The 19495-nt window shown below is 43.1% G+C and overlaps 1 protein-coding gene across 15 annotated transcripts in view; it reads right to left on the reverse strand.

The window, feature by feature from the left end:
* ELMO1 (engulfment and cell motility 1) overlaps positions 1 to 19495 on the reverse strand; it is a 690097-nt gene that overhangs the window by 40020 nt on the left and 630582 nt on the right. For all 15 annotated transcript variants that reach the window (XM_057304123.1, XM_057304122.1, XM_026509354.4 and 12 more), the window contains one exon: positions 408 to 571. In XM_057304123.1, the coding sequence (XP_057160106.1) occupies positions 408 to 571 (164 nt within the window). The remainder of the gene's footprint in view (positions 1 to 407; positions 572 to 19495) is intronic.

Genomic DNA, 19495 nt, shown 5'->3' on the forward strand with positions numbered 1-19495 from the left:
CCTCCCACTCACTACTTCAATGTTCATGTTGCCTGAATTACCAGTGGGCCTTGCTCTGGCTGGGCGGAGTATCTTGCCACTCAAAGGCAGCCCCCAAGAAATAGCTTCATGGGCAAAAAAAAATTTATCCCAAGTGTTAGGAAAGGTCCCCCCCCCCCCGCTTTTCATTTACAAATTCTCAGGGGACTCATCAGTAACCAGGCCACTTCCTGGTTTAGGTCCTGCTGCCAGCACCTGTCCCCACTTTCCCCTCGGCCGTCCCTGCGCCACCTTCCTCAGGGAACTGCTGAAACTTCATGAACCCAACTGAGGTCTTCCAGAGTGTCTTCTGTTGGCCTTGTAAAGAGCTCACAACACAGCCCACTGCACTGTGTGTGATAGGCCTTCAGACCGGAAACGGTACTTACAAAATTGGGCGAGACTGGAAATCTTCCTGGTTCATCCTCTCAGACTGGCGGATTTTCAGGATCTCAGTGTAGCTCAGGTTCTGCAGTTTGCACTTGAACTGGTCCAGGGAGCTAGGCTTGGTTGTAAGAGCTCTCATAACCTGCTCCTTCACCACCTGCATTACCTGTAGATGAAAGGAAGACCATAACTTTCCTGGGGGGATGTCCTTGCTCATTTGGAAAGATCTTCTAGAGTGAACGGCTCCCTGCTTTCCTGTTCCCCAGCCCCCTGCTTCCCTTCACCTGCACTCTCCGCCCAACCCTGAGAGTGCTTTTCCAAAGAGTAAACTACCATAATGTACATCTTCCACTTTCTCCTGTGCTGCTGGAACCACAAGGAAGGAGACGGACTGACAAACTTGGAATTGGGGGGTGGGCAGGCCTGGCTGGGGGAGTGATCCATTTGCTCAACATATTACGGGACTACTGCTGAAATGACACTGCGAATAATGCAAACTTCAAAAGCGAAATTAGTCCAAGCAACAGCTAGGAGTCCGCATCACCACTTTTTTTTTCTGGAAGAAGATCGCTGAGATACAATTAACTGTGGAAGTCTGGTTGGCACTGGTTCAAATGAACATGAAATGATACCCACACTCACCCCTCCGAAAATGCTCTCCCCATGTAGTGAAGACCTAGTGTTTATACATGTGAGGGACCTGAAACTGTGCATGGGCTCTTGCCTTCTTGAGCCAGGCACTAAAAAAGAGGTCTATTAAATAGAACAGACATATCCCATTGGAAGCCTTAAGAAAAAAGAACATGGTAATGTCCTGCCTAAGGACAGGTCCAGCCCACAGGAGGCAATTAAACATTGCCTCTATTAATGTGGATTCGTCTTCATCAGAATTTATAAAGCAGGAAAAGACCAGAAAACACATAGAGGCATCCAAGGGATGTATAGTAGTCTTCCTGCTTCTTCTTTTTTTTTTTTTTAATCCTCCACTGCAGAGGAGAACACCACCACTGACGAGGTATCTACTATGTGCCCTATACTGTGGTGGAAGCTTTATGTATGTTCCGTCTCTTAATTCACTTAGACCTAGGAGTTAGACGTGGTCATCATTCTATCTACATACGAAGAAACTGAGGCTTCGAAATGTTAAGTAACTAGTTCAAAATCATACCACTGGTTGGTAGGTGGATGAGCTGAGATTTGAACGCTACTCCACTGCCAATCATACCATCACTGTTGGGGTCACTTAGTAATGTAAAATGAAAGAAAATCACAAATGCACCTCAATTATATGCTAGATCCTGTGCCAGACACATGTTTATTCATCATCTCATTTAATCTTCCCTCCAGTACAGAATAGGTGTTATTATCACTATTTGAAAGATGAAGAGGCTGAGACTGAAGACTGAGGACTAACCCAAGGCCACACATATCTAGCTGAATTCTATGACACCGAGTAGCCCCCCATGATGGATGCTGCATGCACTTGATGTTGAATAGCCTGGCATGCTGTTTATCCTTTATCACTGTGAATATGATCCCACTATACTCCTTATGTCTTCTCATCTGTTGTTCGTTGAATAAATCACACACGGTAGGTACTCAGCAATTGCTCATGGACTAGTCTTACCCTGAGATGTGTTTTCAAGAAGCGTTACTGTAACAGAGGGAACACTTTTACAGCGTGGGAAAGACTGTGGCAAACCTGAACTTCCAAATGTGCCTGAGTGCTAGGTGATGGGAAAATCTCACCAACTTAGAAAATATCAGGCAGACACCTGATGGCTCCTTGCACTTGCTGAGCTCTGTTTAATGGTGCTGCCCCTCTCCAATGTGCAGGTTGTTAAGCAATCCACTCAGGTTTCTTTCTCCAAGTATCTGTCTCTCTGATAGCTGTCCTGTCCACATAAGGGCCCATCTAGTGACCTGTGGGGGCCTAGAGGACACTGGGAGGTAGAACATCCTCCTTGGTAATGAAATTAATCTGGCCTTCAGGAAAAGCTGGGTGCTGCCCAGGAGGCTGCAGGTGAACCCCTATGTCAGGGATGCCAGGTGCTCTCATGCTTTGGTCATCTGCTGACCCATTGCTTCCAGTGCCCCCATATTCCAGGGATCTTGGCTCAGTCACGTTTTCCTTTAGTCAACTGAAAATGACTGAACTAAAGGGATGATGAGTCATAGGTGACGGGAATAAAAACAAACCTAGAAAATAGTTCAAATGATATCAACCCTCACTTTTCCTATTTATATGCTTCTGACATTCAGGAACCCAAGTTCGCAGTAAGGATACCCTCCACTAGGTAACATATTAGCATTTTCAGGAGGGCTTTCTGGGAGGTAGTGTCTTATCACAAAAAAATGGATCTAATGGCAGGAATCTCAGGAAACTACAGAAGAAAACTTGAGGGATGACAGATCTCTTTTACGTCCTCATGGATCTGCTTTATCCAAGGACCCGTGTGCCATGCCTGCGCTGTCCAGGGGTGGTTGCTGGTGATAGCAGCGGTGTAAAGACATAAAGGCAACTGTCCTCTTGTCCTCTGATTCATGGGAGTTTTGAGGACCATGGCTGGGTCCTTCAATCCACTGGTTACCAGCTTACCATAAACCAGACAGTATTTGATAGAAGGAATTAATAAAAAGTTGCTTGAGAAGCATTAGCTATGAAGTCAACACAACACATATCACTGAGTACTTACCATGTGTCTATACTGGGTGAAGCAGTGGGAACTCGAAGGTGAATAAGGTATGGCCCTTGCCTGCTGTGAACTAGTGGTCTAATAAGAGGGCCAGACATGGGACATGAGCAATGATCATGACAACAGAAGAGTGAATGTGATAGAGAAGACGGACTGGTGGCCTTTGGTGGCAGGTGGGGAGGCATTTCAAAGAAGACATGATATGGGCTTTGCAGGGAGAATGGGTACTTAACCCTGTGGGAAGAGATGAATAACCTGAACACGAGCCCCCATTAACCCCTTTGAACCTGGGCTGCATCTGAATTGGAACCAGTTACATAAGCATTGTTTCCTGCTCCCAGCATAATGGCATCAAGGAAAATTTCCAGTTGACCTTCCATCTGATCTGCTGCTTTTTTTCACTCAAGCAAAATGCTAAATTTGGGATGCTTGACAAATTTTGAAATTGTGACCATCTTATATCATGTGGTATAAATGGTGGTTAAATTTAGTCAAGGCTGAACTACAACACTTTGCTGTTTCATGAGAGGGACATCACAAGAACTACCCCTTTCCCCATTTAGAGAAACTCAGAGTTGGGTCAAGGAGATAATTATCACCTCCCAATGTTACTTGACCTTCATATGGGAGGTAGGACATGTAAGAAAGACAAAGACAGAGCGATCAGAATACCAAAAATGAAGAAGCAATTTTAAAATAGAATCAGTCAGGTAAGGAGGCAAGGCCAAGACAAAACTGGCTGGGACTTGAAGGATGGATGGGAGTTCCTGAGGTGAAGCAGGGAAGGGAGTCCAGGCAGAAGGACCAGCAAGAGCAAAGGCTGGAAGGAGGGAGTGCATGACTCAGGCATTAGACAAAATATGCTTTCGGAGCCCACGTTAGCAGCTTTCAGCAAATGGATGCTACTGGTTGCAGGATGACTTCTCAGCCTGTAGGGCCCAACACACACAACTGTAAAGCCAGGCTGTGACCTACCTTCCTCGAGATACTCAGTCCCTCTGAGACTCAGTTTTATCATCTATAAACCATAAGTAGTAACCATTTAGAACTCATCGAGGTGTTGCTCGTTAGATAAAGCCTCATATCCTTTATGGTACCTTGTGGATATTTAGCACACATGAATTTCCCTTCCTAAGCTTTAGTTTGCTCACTATAAAGTGGAAGTAATAGTTCAGGGTTCATAGGGTTGTTGCGAAATCCAAACAAGATATTACTTGAAAAGTACCGATACACTGAATGGAACATACTAGAAACACAACAAATGTGATGTCATGTTCCCTTACCTTCTGAGAATGAAATGACTTATGTCAGTGGTTTCGCCTATAAAAAATATCCTCGACAGTGTTCCCAGACCACATCCGTATCACCTAGGAACTTGTTAGAAATGCAACTTCTCGGACTCACCCCAGACCTACTGAATCAGAAACCCTACAGTCAGTGTTTCAACAGCCCCTCCAGGTGATTCCAGCGAGCACGCAAATGTGAGAAGCACTGGTCTCAGCAAAGGTCCAGCACCACTTCTCAGCCTTCAGCATGGTGTCTGTGGTGATTCTTGTCATATCACAATAAAGCAGTTAAGTTGGTTATTTACAGTCTACGCCTAGACTGTAAATCCCCAGGGGGCAGGTACTGTTTCTTATTTACATTGTGGCCCCCAGTACTTAACAAAGTACCTTCCAGGCTGTAATAATGATTGACATATTCAATGCCCAAGCTTCTTAGGCTCCCACCTGTCATCTGTAGAATTAAACAACTACATCCGTAACAGAATTATAAGACTGTTAACATCGTTTTCAAAGTGCACATTTACAAAGCCTAAAAATTAAAGTCTGTGCTTTTGAAATGCTATCTTAGGGTTTGAGAGGTCATTTTGGGCTTCCTTTCCCAGGCTGAGCTGGAAAAGGCTGGTCTGAAGCTGAGCAAAGGGTTTCTGGAGAAGCCACTACTGGGCATTGTTGCTTAAGGCGGCGGGGGGAGGGGTGGTGGTCAGCACTTACAAAAATGTACAATCTACCCAATCAGTAGCAACCCATTAAACGGATTTATCTTCATAATAAGAGAAAAGGCTGTCTCGGGGAAGACAGATGTCAACACAGTCCAGCTTAAAAATGAGTCGTGTGGGAGAATTTTCATTGCTGGGCTTTGGCACTAGACCATTTTTCTTCCTAAGAATGTTCCACACAAGACAACATGACTGAAGACTTGTAAGGACCAAAAAATGGGAAGGATGCTGCCTGGAGAGGGGTCTAGGTGCTCATCTACAGACAGGTAACTTACCAGAAGCCAGGGATCACTTTGAAGAGCTAACTCTCCAAGCTTAAGATGAGGGGAGAAGCAGCCTTGCCCAGAGAGTACTAGAAGTTCGGGTAAAAACTGGTGACATACGTGTCAGGGACAAGTATTGACCTAGATGCAGGCTGCTGATTCCCCTCCAGCCCCCTGAGGTCTTTAAAATTAGGACACCTTCTGGAAACTAAAAATGGCTTTCCTTTATACTTCTGCCACAGCTGGGGTGTGGACTGCCTAGGTTTGTCCACGCAAATGAGAGTTTTTGCTGAATGGTGTCAAGAGTATTAAATGAAGGGGAGAGAAAAAAATGCTCTCTGGACCCAAGGAGTAGCATCTAAGTTTCCCGTATTTATTCTGGGGTGGTGTGGGCATGGAGCAGAGGTTGGCAAATTTCTGTTAGAGGCCAGATCATTTCTGCTGCAACCACTTAGCTCTGCCTGGACATCCTGAAAATAGCTGCAGACAAGAAGTAAATGAATGAGTGTGGCTCCGTTCCAATAAAACCTGATTACAAAAAACAGGTGGCGAGCTACATCTGGCCAGTGGGCAGTACTTTGGCAACCCCTGGGACAGAGGAAAAACATCCGGCTTTAGAGTTAGGCAGTACTCATTTCAAAGTCTGGCTCCCTGACCCCCTGAGCCAGGTGAGTCACTCAGAAGCTCTGAACGTGTTTCCTTATCTATAAAGTGGACGTGATCATCTTCAGTCAGGATCAGGAGAAGCCCAAACATTATACCCATCAGTATGAGGGCTCCTGTGAATCCCAGTCCTAAAGACAGCTTATCCAAAGGAAAAATTCCTCCCTGCAGCATGCAAACCACCTCATGACGACACAGTGTGTTCTTAACACGTGTAAGGCGGTTCAAGGTTATATTTAAGTTGCACTGTGCACAGAACAGATTCTGATATTTTAAAGTTTTTGTTTTTTTCAAAAACAGTGTTCTCAACTGTCCTCCCTGAATGGTTTCAGGGCCTTGAAGATGTTTTGGCCTGCCCTTTCTCCCTCCTGCCATGTCTCCTGCTGGGATTTGACCAGTGCAGTCGCCTGGTGAGGGGCCCTGTGGGGTCAGGCTTAATGGGAGTGGACAGAAACTGTTCTGAGGGGCGCCTGGGTAGCGCAGTCGTTAAAGCGTCTGCCTTCGGCTCAGGGCGTGATCCCGGCGAACCGGGATCGAGTCCCACATCGGGCTCCTCCGCTATGAGCCTGCTTCTTCCTCTCCCACTCCCCCTGCTTGTGTTCCCTCTCTCGCTGGCTGTCTCTCTGTCACATAAATAAATAAAAAATCTTTAAAAAAAAAAAAAAAAAAAAAAAAAAAAAAAAAGAAACTGTTCTGAAATCATGGAGGATCAGCCCAGCTGGTGTGCCACCCCCAGCCCCTCTCGATTCATCATGTGTCCTCGATTATACCAGAAGAATTTGAAAAACTTGTTCATTAATAAATACAGAAAAGCTCCTTTGCATTTCACGATAGACATGATCTGATCTTCGCAGGCTATCATAATAAGAATCAGCAAGTCATTTAACTTCTCCCTCCCTGCCTGTTTCTCTAGTGGGTCCCTAACAGCTCTCCAAGCTCTGAACTCCTAGGGTATCTGTCTGAGGGGGTGATGATGACTGAATCCAGAGCCAAAGGCCAGTGCTGTGTGTGACGTGGGCAGTGAGGTTACTGCCATTTTTCTTCTCTGAGATGGTATTTCTCAACCCAGCACAAGCTAGGCTTGTTAGGCATCCCACCACAGGCAGGATATATACCCCAGCGCTGAGAGAAAGAAGAGTTCAGTGCAGACCCAAACTTTCCACTGGTTTGACTCCTCTCAAGTTAGAGCCTGGAATGCAGACTGCTGAAAGTCGAGGTCTGTTCTTCCGGGGCCATATATCTGTACTTGTGACCGAAATGCAACTCTGAGTTGCATTACCTTCAGTGAGTGATGGAAAACTATGTAGCAATGATCAAAATCACAGAATCACTTGGGCTTGGAAGTGGGAATTTTGCTCCGAGGGTTATACTGTTTAGGAGCGCTGTGATATTGACTCACTTCTTGAATAGCTGTTCTTTTGTCTACTTTGTGTCATTCTCACTAGCCCCTCCCTGGGCCTCTGACCCATCATTACCTGTCCTGATTTACCCATATGCCTCTGACTTTAACTCTGCTGCTTCCAGCCCCTGCTCCCAGAAGCTGGACTGTTTCCAAAAATGCAAGTCTGAGCACATCATTTACCTGCTTAAAACCTCTGACAGTTCAGCAGCGCTTGCAGATGAAGACCAGCCTCTCTAGTGTGACACATGGGCCTTCCAACGCCTGCTCCAGCAGACTTCTCCTCCTCCATGATCTAGCCACACTGAGATCCTTTCAGTGCCTTGAACTTCACCCCTGTGCCTTCATTTGTGCTCTTCCTTCCACCTGTGACTAAAATCCTCCTAGTACCTGCTCATTCTTCAAGTCGACAAAATCCTTCTCTGACCTGCTGTCCTTCCCCCGAAGTCGGTGTTGGTCCCCCATTCTCCCATCACGGGATTGTACTGTAACACCATGAACTGTGTCCTTTGTTGACTATTGCATATCCAGAGTCCGTACAATCAAATCACATAGTAGTTACTGAGAAAATATCTATTTAGGGGCACCTGGGTGGCTCAGTGGGTTAAGCCTCTGCCTTCAGCTCAGGTCATGATCCCAGGGTCCTGGGATCGAGCCCCACATGGGGCTCCCTGCTCAGCGGGAATCTGCTTCTCCCTCTGCTTGCTACTCCCCCTGCTTGTGCTCTCTCTCTCTGTCAAATAAATAAATAAAATCTTTAAAAAAAGAAAATATCTATTTAACTTATGACCAATGGACTCATCAATAATTAAAAAAAGAAATAGGTTAAAAAATCAGTAATTCTCAACCCTCAGTCTACAGTAAAATTTATTTTTTATTTATTAATTTTTTAAAAGATTTTATTTATTTATGTGACAGAGAGACAGCCAGCGAGAGAGGGAACACAGCAGGGGAGTGGGAGAGGAAGAAGCAGGCTCCCAGCGGAGGAGCCCGATGTGGGACTCGATCCCGGAACGTCAGGATCATGCCCTGAGCCGAAGACAGATGCTTAACGACTGCGCTACCCAGGCGCCCCTACAGTAAAATTTAAAGCATACCTTGGCCTGGCCTCACCCTCCCCGAGATTCTGATTTATTTGGTCTGCAATGGGTTCCAGACACTGGGCATGTTTTACAATGCCCCATGGGGATGCTAACATGCAGCTGGGCTTGAGGTCTACTGTCTAAATGAGAAGGCATATGAAGAAAGGAAGGAGCGATGACCGCTGCCCTTCCAGGGAATAGAGAGAAGGGACATGCTTGCCTTCTCATTAAACTGTCCAATGCAACCTACAGATGAGGAACCAAGACCTCAGCTTGTTACTGCCTATAGTTCCCCCAAGGCTTGGTCTTCAGATAGTAGCTACCGTGTGGGCAGGATGAGTGTTCTCACCTGGGACAGTCAGAGAGGTGGTCAGGGGACCATGCTGGCTCTGAGCACGCTTTGAGAAGCCACCTTTACCCAGGAGACAGACCACTCTCCTTATCACGGAGGCAGCTAAAGCCACCATGGTGTGGGCAAATGCCTGCCTGGCTCAAGCGCTGTGTAGGGACCCCCTGCAGCAAGGGCAGCCACCGTCTTCCCAATGAGCCCACAATCCCCTGGGCAGCAATTAGCATCCGTGTTCCCTGACACAGGGCAGCAGCCCTGCGTGCCAGCCAGAGTAGGCAACCTGCAGCCGGCAGGGTCCACAGGGGCCTGGGGAAGCTGAGGGAGCACTAGTATTAGAGAGTATGAGAGGTGATTTTTCAAACGTACCCTGAGAGCCAAGCAGATGGCACTGGAGCTGTTAGAAAGGAAGCTAGCTGCTCAGCACTGTTCCCTTACTTGAGAACTTCCTCTGGTTTTAACTGCTAATAAAAGAGGAATTGGATGGCAGGAGATAGAGACACACTCAGGCAGCTTCAAGCATCCTGAGAATCTGATCATAATCCAAACTGAGAGCTTTGAGGGCCTCGGTGTTAGTCCCCCAAATAACTCGTCAGACAAGGCCTGACCCCACAGTCCCGTGCAGGAGCTAACTGGGTGAGTTCACATTCCGAAGACTGAGGCACATGGCACTAACAGCTGTCCTGTTCCTCATGAGAGGGCATTTAACTTAAGACTTAAGGCATCTTTATGGCCAGTAAAAAAAAATAAACCCTTCAACCAGCAATTCACCTTAAAATCAATTAGCACAGGGTCTGTTGAAGAACAATGGATATGGAAACAACACACTTCTCACTTTCTTCAGCAGCCGCAGGAAGCCAGCTCAAAAGAGGAGAAGCAAAGGTGAAGTTAGGGATCACAACCTTCTCTTTGCAGCCTGCCCTTGAAGGGATAGCAATTAAGAGACAAACAGCGGTGTGACCAAACTTCCTTTCTCCACTGCAAATAGGGAGCCAAATTAGTACAGTAATCAGGGCAGATTTGCTGGTCAGCTAATTGAAGACCCTGGTTGACAACAGGAAGCTATTTTCACCAGTGTCTGATGGAGTCAGCCTCAGGCAAGCAGAGTCTGAGCAAATCACATTAGTGGGTGACATTTAATCCACAGCTTTGAACAAACAACATGTCAAGCAAATCAGTCAAAACATGGGACTATGTGAGGAGAAAGAGGCAGAAACCAATGGGGCTAGTTTGCTTACAAAAGTTGAGGAACTCTTCCATAGGGTTGGGAGAAATGGTTAAGAATTTTTTTTTTAAATGAGAGTTTGTTTATTTATTTATTTTTATTATGGCTAAGATTTTTTTAAATAATTATACTACTGTTGGTTTTTTAATGCTCATTCACCAAAGTCAGCCATACTGTGTCAAGCATGGATGTGGAAGGCAAAGTCTTCTGCAAGTCACAAACAATGACCTTCCCAGTGGGAAAGTCTCCCACACTGGAGTCCCTACTGAGGTGTTGTTCTCTTGCAGCTGTGGCTGCCATGACTAAGAGTGGTGGTAGATTGACTCTCCTGGGAGGTCCCCAAAAGCAGAGAAGGAATTTCTCTGGAGAAATAACTGAGCCTCAGAGGATTTTCCTTTTTTTTTAAGTTACATAGTCATAAGGCCAAAATACACACCGCTAAATGATGAGCAATTCCCGACTGTCCTTGTTAATGGATAAATGGCAACCACAGATATCCCTTTAAACACTATGGACTATTTACCAACAAATCTGGGATCAACTCACTGCCCCTTCCTCGCTCATTCGTTGCGAGGTGTGAAGGGAAGGAGTGAATGGTAGTTAATGTCTGCTCATGTGTTGATCTACCCTGGTGTGTCTCAATCTCTATGGATGGTGGGCTTTCACCTAATTCATCTCTGTGTGTCCAGGATCAGCTTCATAAATATTTGTAGAGTGACTGAATAGGTTAAAGGAAGACGGAGATTAGGAATATCAGTGGGCGCTGATGAATTAAGCCTCAAACTACTCTGAAATTAGATGCCATTAAGAAATAAATGAAATGTCTACTGTCCCAGGTGGAGGTGAAACCAGAAGGTCTGCACATTGAGATTTCCCCGCATGTTTTGCATAACCTGTTACACAGTGACAAATGAAATGGGACAATCTGCCCCGCTGGAAGGGAGATTTAATAAACTTTTCATAAGCAGACTGCTCAGGCAAGACCACAGGGGATCCAGGGTGGGAAAAATGAGGTCTGGTTCCCATAAATGAGCTCAGCCATCAGGCAAGGCTGCCGAACCTCAGGGAGATCAGAATCATTGCTTCAGCGAGTCACCCCAGAAGGACAGTGCCACCAAAATGCAGGTGTTGGTAGATTCTCCTCAGCAGACAGATGGGGCAGGGTAGCTGGCCACACAGTGGGACTTAAAATCTAGCAGTGCCCGTTGGTCTCTACTCTGTGATATATATGGGGAAGGATTGTTCTTTTTATCCTTCTCCAAATACTTTCTCCTTTTCACTACTCATCCAACTAACAGTGTGACATTTTGAGTGGACCATTCTCTGCTGAGAAATTTAAAACCCCATGGTATGCATTTTAATTTCCAAATAAATTCATCTGAATCATCAACAGAATATCTTAAGAGTAACTGTATTTTGATTTTCTACGTTTTACCTAATAAATTGTCAATTTCTGGTATTACATGGTATTACAAGCTTTAGAAGTATACATTCAGTCCTGTACTTGCTCAGCTAACATTTATTAGGCACTTAATATGGGCTAATCACTGGGTGAGGTGCTGGGAAGACAAAGAACCAGACCCAGTGCCCACCGTGCAAAACTCGCCCTTAGGGGGAGGTAGATGTGCAAACAAATAGTAACGTTGGACTTTAGTAAGTCCTATTATAGGTATGGGCTAACAACATAATCCGGGGGCAGGGAAAACAAAGTGATTATTAAGCACACGACACTTTTTTGCACATATAAATGTATTTCTACTGTATTACTACCCTATTGTTTCAACAATGGCACTTCTCAGAGTGTATTGAAATTATGTATTCACTACTGGTCTCCCAATAGGACCTTGAGCCTGCAGAAAGAAGACACTATACCTCATTTATCTTTTTATCACTAGTGGGTTTTAAAATCCCTCATACCTGGAAAATTTCCCACTCAGTCCAGTAAAGCAAAGGTCAACTAGACTATATTTCTGAGTTGCATGTTAAAAAAAAATGATTTCTGGTGCGTCTTTGTGAAGGCCAGGGATGAATCCCTGTGATAGTTTTAAGCAGAAGGAAAGAGGGGTTTATAACAGTAGCAATGATAGATTAACTCTGGTTAACACACTGCTATACCAACGTCCTGCTGTATTTTTCCCAGATGGTTGTAAATTGGGACACCTCATAAATCCCCAGGCCTTTTCTTTTCCATGGCTGGTTATTACAGTGTCCCAGGGCAGAAGAGCACTTTCCAAACTAAAGTAATTGTGAGCCATTTATTATCTTTAAAGGAGAACCTGTCAACCACCACGGCACAAATTTCAGACAATTAAAATAGCCCAGACTGCTCTGATTCTGCAAAATCCCAATAGTCACTTGGTGGTTTGGATCCAATGAGCCCAAAGATCTGAAATGGCTCCTATTTTCTCTGCTCAATACCTCTCCCTTTTTTGCTCATTTGCTATATCTCTCACAGCTGGAGGAACATAACTGTTCCCACGGTTTCCAAAAATCCACTCCATCTGCCACGCTTCACTTGTATGTGGTCCATTGCCTACTGATGCGTCCTTTGGAGGAAACCCCATAGAAGGTAGTTGCATGGCATATGTCAATGTCTCCTATGTCAATGGTGGGCATCACTAATATATTAGGGCACTTTTTTATTCCCTGCTGAACAAGGACTCTGCCTGCAGGCAACCACCTTGACCAGCTGAATTTGGCATTCACGATGGCACCCATCCTCCATCTCCGAAGAAATCAATGTAGATGATCAACAGTTAATCTTACCTAACACATCCAACTGTTCAATAACTTTGGATTAGTTTCTTAAAAGACCCAAGGTCCAGTATCTTTGAGGATTGGCCCAAGTCCTTTCAGGGCCTGGACCTGTGTTCAATTTTATGTACTTGCAAAAGTTGTTCAGTAACTACACAGTCTTTCTATCCAACTCACCATCTTGGCGATTGAAATGAATACTAACACTTCTGGAAATGGCGTACTATCTGCAGTAAGGACTTGATCATTCATCCTAGAATAGCGCCAGACACTCAGAGCTGACCTATTTGCTGACGTGGTGAAAGAGTGGGGAGACATGTGTTTCCTAGGTCAAATTATAAACCTTCTGATGTTGAACACAATCACCTTTTTCCTTCTTTTCAAATTTCCATGATTTTTATAACTCTGGAAAAAAATTTCTGACTACAACCAATGTTTAAGGAACTTTCCTAGAATTATAATTTAGGTGAAATCAACTGAGGATTTTTGGGGAGTAATATCTGTTTCTATATCACAAACCCTCTTGCTACTTATTTATTAAAAACAAATGAAATGATTTCCAAGAGGATATAATTTGTATTAGAGTTCAGATATATTGAAGAGTCAATGTTCTGTTGAGTTTTGTTATTTTTTTTTAAAGAAATTGTGATCGAAGGTGAAAAAAGGCCTGAATCATGTAAAGTGGTACAAGCAAAGCAAGCTTCAAAAAACAAAAACACATGAAACTATACCTATGAAAGTTTTCAATTTCTCACCTAAGAAATGTACGCATGTTATATTGGATCTCACCATGCATCCCACCATGCATTCTTGAATTAGAAAATATAGTTTTAAACCGAAAACAAATTTAATATCCACCCTCTCCCTTACTTAATCAGGTATAGTCATAAGGGTCAAATGGGATAGGTACTCATTAAGCACATTTTCTCTATCAGAGGCAATGGAAAGGTGACTCTTAGTGCTTACCAGTGGTTTACTAAGTGGAGGTACAGTGCTTTAAGCTTGGTATCATTAATCTCATTGTTTCTTCATAACAATCCTACCACATAGGGACCCTTCATTTCTTTCAGTTCCAGAAACTACTGGTAAATAACAGGGGAGAGACTTGAATCCAAGTTCTGAATTTAGAAAATCTATGGTTTAGGTGTCCCTGGGTGGCTCAGTTGGTTACATGTTCAACTCTTTTTTTGTGTGTGTGTGTGAGTGCATTTTATTTTATTTATTTATTTATTTATTTTTATAATGATTTTTTATTATATTATGTTAGTCACCATACAGTACATCCCCGGTTTTCGATGTAAGGCTCGATGATTCATTAGTTGCGTATAATACCCAGTGCACCATGCAATACGTGCCCTCCTTACTACCCATCACCAGTCTATCCCATTCCCCCACCCCCCTCCCCTCTGTAGCCTCATGTTCAACTCTTGATTTCAGCTCAGGTCATGATCTCAGGGTCATGAGATGGACCCCCAAAGCAGGCTCCACGCTGGTGTGGAGTCTGCGTAAGATTCTCTCTCTCTCTCCCTCTCTCTCTCTGGCCCTATCCCCACCTGCTCACGCTCTCTCTCTCTCAAAAAAAAAAAAATTAAAAAAAGAAAGCCTATGTTTTAAATTATTAAAATGGAAATACCAAGGTGCAGCTGATTTCAGAATATGAGAGTTGAATGAAAGATGTTGGCAACTTTAACCTACAGTTAACAAATGCTACCGCACTAAGTTGGTGAAAAGACTGGCAAGCAACACATAGCTCCTGCTAGCTAGTAAGCACTCAAGTAGTAAGCAAACTCCTGAAGTGTTTATAAGTAAAATCCAGGTGAGAATTTTACTTTTATTATTATTGTTACAAGGGCGTCCGGGAATTAGCATAAACATCTGACAAATAAAAATGGGGTCCAAGGAATTTGCTGAGGCTTTGGGGGGAGGAAGATTACATCTACTTTGCAAAATGGTGTCTGCTGATGGGATAAGCAGAGCTGCCATCTGCTAAAATGAATGTTTGAGGATTTTTGGGAGCCAAAAGGGACAAGTGTTACTAAAGGTGGCATAGAAGATGATAGTCCTTGGAAACCAAACTTGAAATCTGGTGACTTCAACTAATTGATAACCAACCCCCCTCCCATTTTTGGCAGGTTGGTAACTACAAGCTTGTATGTACAGGTGCAGAAGGATTGATGAGATGCTGAAAAAACTCGGACACTGAAAATGTTAGCAAAGTGCTTATTGGTATTTGACCAAACTTCTTTTTTCTGAGCTCTCATCCTGTCAAAGTGACTTTTCCTTCTGTTTTATCTGCTTTGGGTATAAAAAAATGAAAAGTCCTTGCCCCCAAGGACTTTATTCCAAAAACAATAACTCTATTGTCTAAAGGGGGAGGTGAGGCCTCTAGAAGATCTCGGTGCTTCTGAGATCAATGCTGAAATTCAATCCTCGGTAAATAAATGAATAAATGACTAAGTGAATAAAAAGATGGATAGGACTCAATGCATATAATAAATTATATATATAATACAACTTCAGAATCTTAGCATTTTGGCCTGGGTGGGACTTTAGGGGTCAGATTGCAGCATATGCTAAGATAAAATTAAGTGATTTAATCAATATCACGCAGTAGATACTGGCAGAGCAGGGATTTGACGCCAAAGCTCCTGACTCCTACCCGCTTCATGCTACCTGCTCTGGGGCACTGATGTCAAATGTTCATTACCACGTACTCTATGGTTCAAGGGAAGGAAGACCACTTCTAGTTGGGGGATTAGAAAACACTGTAGGATAAAAGCAGATTCTGGGTGGGGTCCTGCAGGATGGGTACAATTTAGATCTGAAAAAAGGAGTGAGGGGGTTAGGGCTTCCCAGGTCAATAGAAAGGCAATTGCTCAATATCACTTTGAATTTAGGGAAAGGTCAAAGGAAAACAGCAAGCCCTGGGTTTGATTCTTGGCGCTCTCACTATTACCATCTATGTGTTCTGGGGCAAATTTCTGAAGCTCTCTAAGCCTGAGCTCCCCCAATAAACTGGAAATTACAGTATAGACTTCACAATGTGATACAGGATTAAAAGAGTATTTGCCAAGCAGCTTTTACAGGACCAGACAAAAATGATAGCTATTCTTTATGCTTATTCACTTAGGGAGAGAGGAAGGATATAGTGGAAAATAGACTGAAATCAAACTATGGAAGCCTGTAACTGCCAAGTAGAAAAATTTGTTTGAGGGGCGCCTGGGTGGCTCATTCGGTTAAGAGTCTGCCTTCGGCTCAGGTCATGATTGCAGGGTCCTGGGATTGAGCCCTGTGTCAGGCTCCCTGCTCAGTGGGGGAGTCTGCTACTCCCTCTTCCTCTGCGTCTCCCCCCACTTGTGCTCTCTCTCTCTCTAATAAATAAATAACACTTTTTAAATATTAAAAAAAAGAATTTGAACTGTATTTTGCAGGAAGTGGTGGAAATTTAAGATCTTGAGAAGAACTAAGTGATAAAGTCAAAGATTAATAATTAAGCCAGGTGTTTATTTGGCTTTGCATCTTTCTTCTTGTGTTGCCTCCCGTGTAACCCTGGGCACATCTTCCCACCTCTCTGTTTTTTCTCCCCATCCCCAATGGCTATGGGCATCCTCTTAACTTTTGAATTGAGCATTCTGGTTGGGTTAGTGGAAAAAAAAAAAAAAGCCCTCTAAACAAGTTGTTATTTATCTTTATGAAACAGATATTCATAAAGTCTCTACCTGGGAGTTGCCAAGGGAAATTTAGATAAGTTTTCCATCAGTTCCCTGTCAGTAATAGGGAGAGTCTATTCTGGAAAAGACTACAAAAAATGTGTTGTGCCTAGTTTTGGTATGCAACTGAAAGTACAGCACCCCAATGAGAACTGAGACATTTTCTCTACAACTTCAAGATCAACATATCTCTCTTCATTGCCCCACCCGAAGAATGAAAAGAGGCAAAAAGGAGAAAATTTGAGTAAAGAATAGATGCCAAACCAACATGGTGAAAAAGGTGAATGGAATGAGAAGGAAAAACAAGAGATAGGAAGTACGTAAGTCAAGATAAATACTACACTTAAAACCTTTTTTTTCCTCCCAGTATAAGATTCAGTGGGTACAAAAAAAGTAAAGCTATAAATCCTTGCTCTTTTGGCGTAAGATCCTCAAAAAAAGAACATCTCAAGATACTTTACTGATACAAGGGCATTTTGTTTGAAGGTGACTGGGAAGCAGGTAGGCTCTGGTAAGCAAGTTTATAAATGGTGAGGACCAAGGCATAGAGAAGGATGTGGCTGGATGAACACATCAATGACACGCCTTACACCTTATCCTGGGGTGCATATCAAGAAACCAGACCCAAAAGCATCATCGACTACAAAACCTGTCCCTCCCCTAGTTAGGATAACCAAAAGTCATACTGGTGTTTCAAAATGACTCCCCTCTCTCAAAAGCCCACCTCCCATGCTCTCAACAGCCAACTTTCAGCTATTTGTCTTTCGCTAACTGGGTTTCTAAGGTAGCTCTGCAAACTGCTCACTCCCCGCACATCATTAATCAGTGCCAAACTAAACAGGCTCCAGGCCCAGCTGAGAATATAGTGGCTTGGCTCATCACCCCAAGACCTAATGAACACACATGAGTGATGACTATTGGGTAAATAGCACACAGAGAATGCGAACAAGCTAAGTGACTACTGCTTCAGATGTTACACCTAGGAAGGTTGTGTGACAAATATTGATATCCAAATTGTTTCAGACATATAGTAATTTTCCAATGCACTGAAGCTTGCTGGCATTTATTTAAAGTGTTAAATTGAAAGGGGGATAAAATTTGGGTCATTTAGGGAGTAGACTCAGCAATTTCTACGATATTGGATAAATGTAGCCGAGCTGTAATAATTCCCATCCAGTAAAGGAAACCATACCAGTGAGTTTGTTAGTGGTTTTGTTAAAAAGGACATAAGACGCCCTGAATTACAAGAAAAGGTACCTGCCATGTTTATGTCTTATTTAAAATGTTCATGCTTTGGGGCACCTGGGTGGCTTAGTCAGTTGAGCATCTGACTCTTTTTTTTTTTTTTATTTAATGATTTTTTATTATATTATGTTAGTCACCATACAGTACATCCCCGGTTTCCGGAGCATCTGACTCTTGATTTTGGCTCAGGTCGTGATCTTAGGGTTATGGGGTTGAGCTCCACCCCTGTGCTCAGCACAGAGTCTGCTTAAGATTCTCTCCCTCTGCCCCCCTTCCCCAACTCTGTCTCTCTCTCTCTAAAAGAATAAATAAATCTTTTTTAAAAAAATGTTCATATCTTGTTAAAAAAGAAAAAAAGATGGCATGCCCATGGACAATCATCCTGTAAAGGCAGCACACTTAATTATCTCTATTATTAGTGCTATCTGGGATTGGGTAAATCATGGGAGGAAAATAGGGGACAGTTTCTGAGCCACATCCAAAGGGATCTTTTTTAAATTACCAGGATATTAATAATAGTTAGAGCTGGTAAGGGACAAACCCTAAGGATGTTCCAGGGTATATACTTAACCATAATGGGCAGGGGGAAAGAGACAGATGAAGTTAAGAGAAAGTGGAACACTAGGTAGTAACTAAGTGGGTCATATCCTTTCTTACTTTATTATTCTGATATATTTCCTAAGGTTCTTTAGCTATATAAAGTAGAAGTACATGAGCGTTAGAAACAAGGAGATCTATGGTAACTGGCTTATCCTCTCTGAGCCTTAATTTCCTCCTCTGTAAAATGGGGATAATACTTGAAAACATAATTTGGAATATTCAGTTAGAAAATGTAAATAAAGATTAGTTGCCCAAAGAGCCGAGGGTCCATTTCTGGGTTCTCTATTCTGTTCCATTGGTCTATGTGTCTGTTTTTGTGCCAGTACCATGCTGTCTTTGTGATCACAGCTTTGTAGTACAGCTTGAAATCCGGCACAGCTTTGTAGTACAACTAATGAATTATGGAACTTTACATCAAAAACCAGGGATGTACTATATGGTGACTAACATAATATAATAAAAAATATTATTATAAGAAAAAAAAAAGTCTCCTGTGGTTTGGAATATTACTCAGCCATCAGAAAGGATGGATAGCTACCATTTGCATTGACAGGGATGGAACTGGAGGGAATCATATTACATGAAATAAGTCAAGCAGACAAAGACAATTATCATATGGTTTCACTCATATGTGGAACATAAAGAATAGCACCAAGGACCACAGGGAAAGGGAGGGAAAAACTAAATGGGAAGAACTGAGAGAGGGAGACAAACTGTGAGAGACTCTGGACCCCGTGAAACAGAGGGTTCCAGAAGGGACGGGGTTGGGGGGCTGGGGTAACCAGGTGATGCGTATTGAGGAGGGCATGTGATCTGATGAGTACTGGGTGTTACACGTAACTAATGAATCAGTGAACACTACATCAAAAACTAATGATCTATTATATGTTGGCTAACTGAACATAATAAAAAGAAAAAAGAAAATGTAAATAAAAGTACCGAAAATATTTCTTGATGCATACTAGGTATTCAATAATTGTCATTTCCACTTTTCTTTTCTTCACATTTATGGCATGTATCACATGTAGCTTCCATTGTAGCTTATTTTGTCTGCCTTTGTTAAGCTGTGGAAGTTTTTCAAGTTCAAGATTTGTCTGAGTATCTA

The sequence above is a fragment of the Ursus arctos genome, unplaced genomic scaffold (genome assembly GCF_023065955.2).
Source record: "Ursus arctos isolate Adak ecotype North America unplaced genomic scaffold, UrsArc2.0 scaffold_3, whole genome shotgun sequence".
Lineage (NCBI taxonomy): Eukaryota > Metazoa > Chordata > Mammalia > Carnivora > Ursidae > Ursus > Ursus arctos.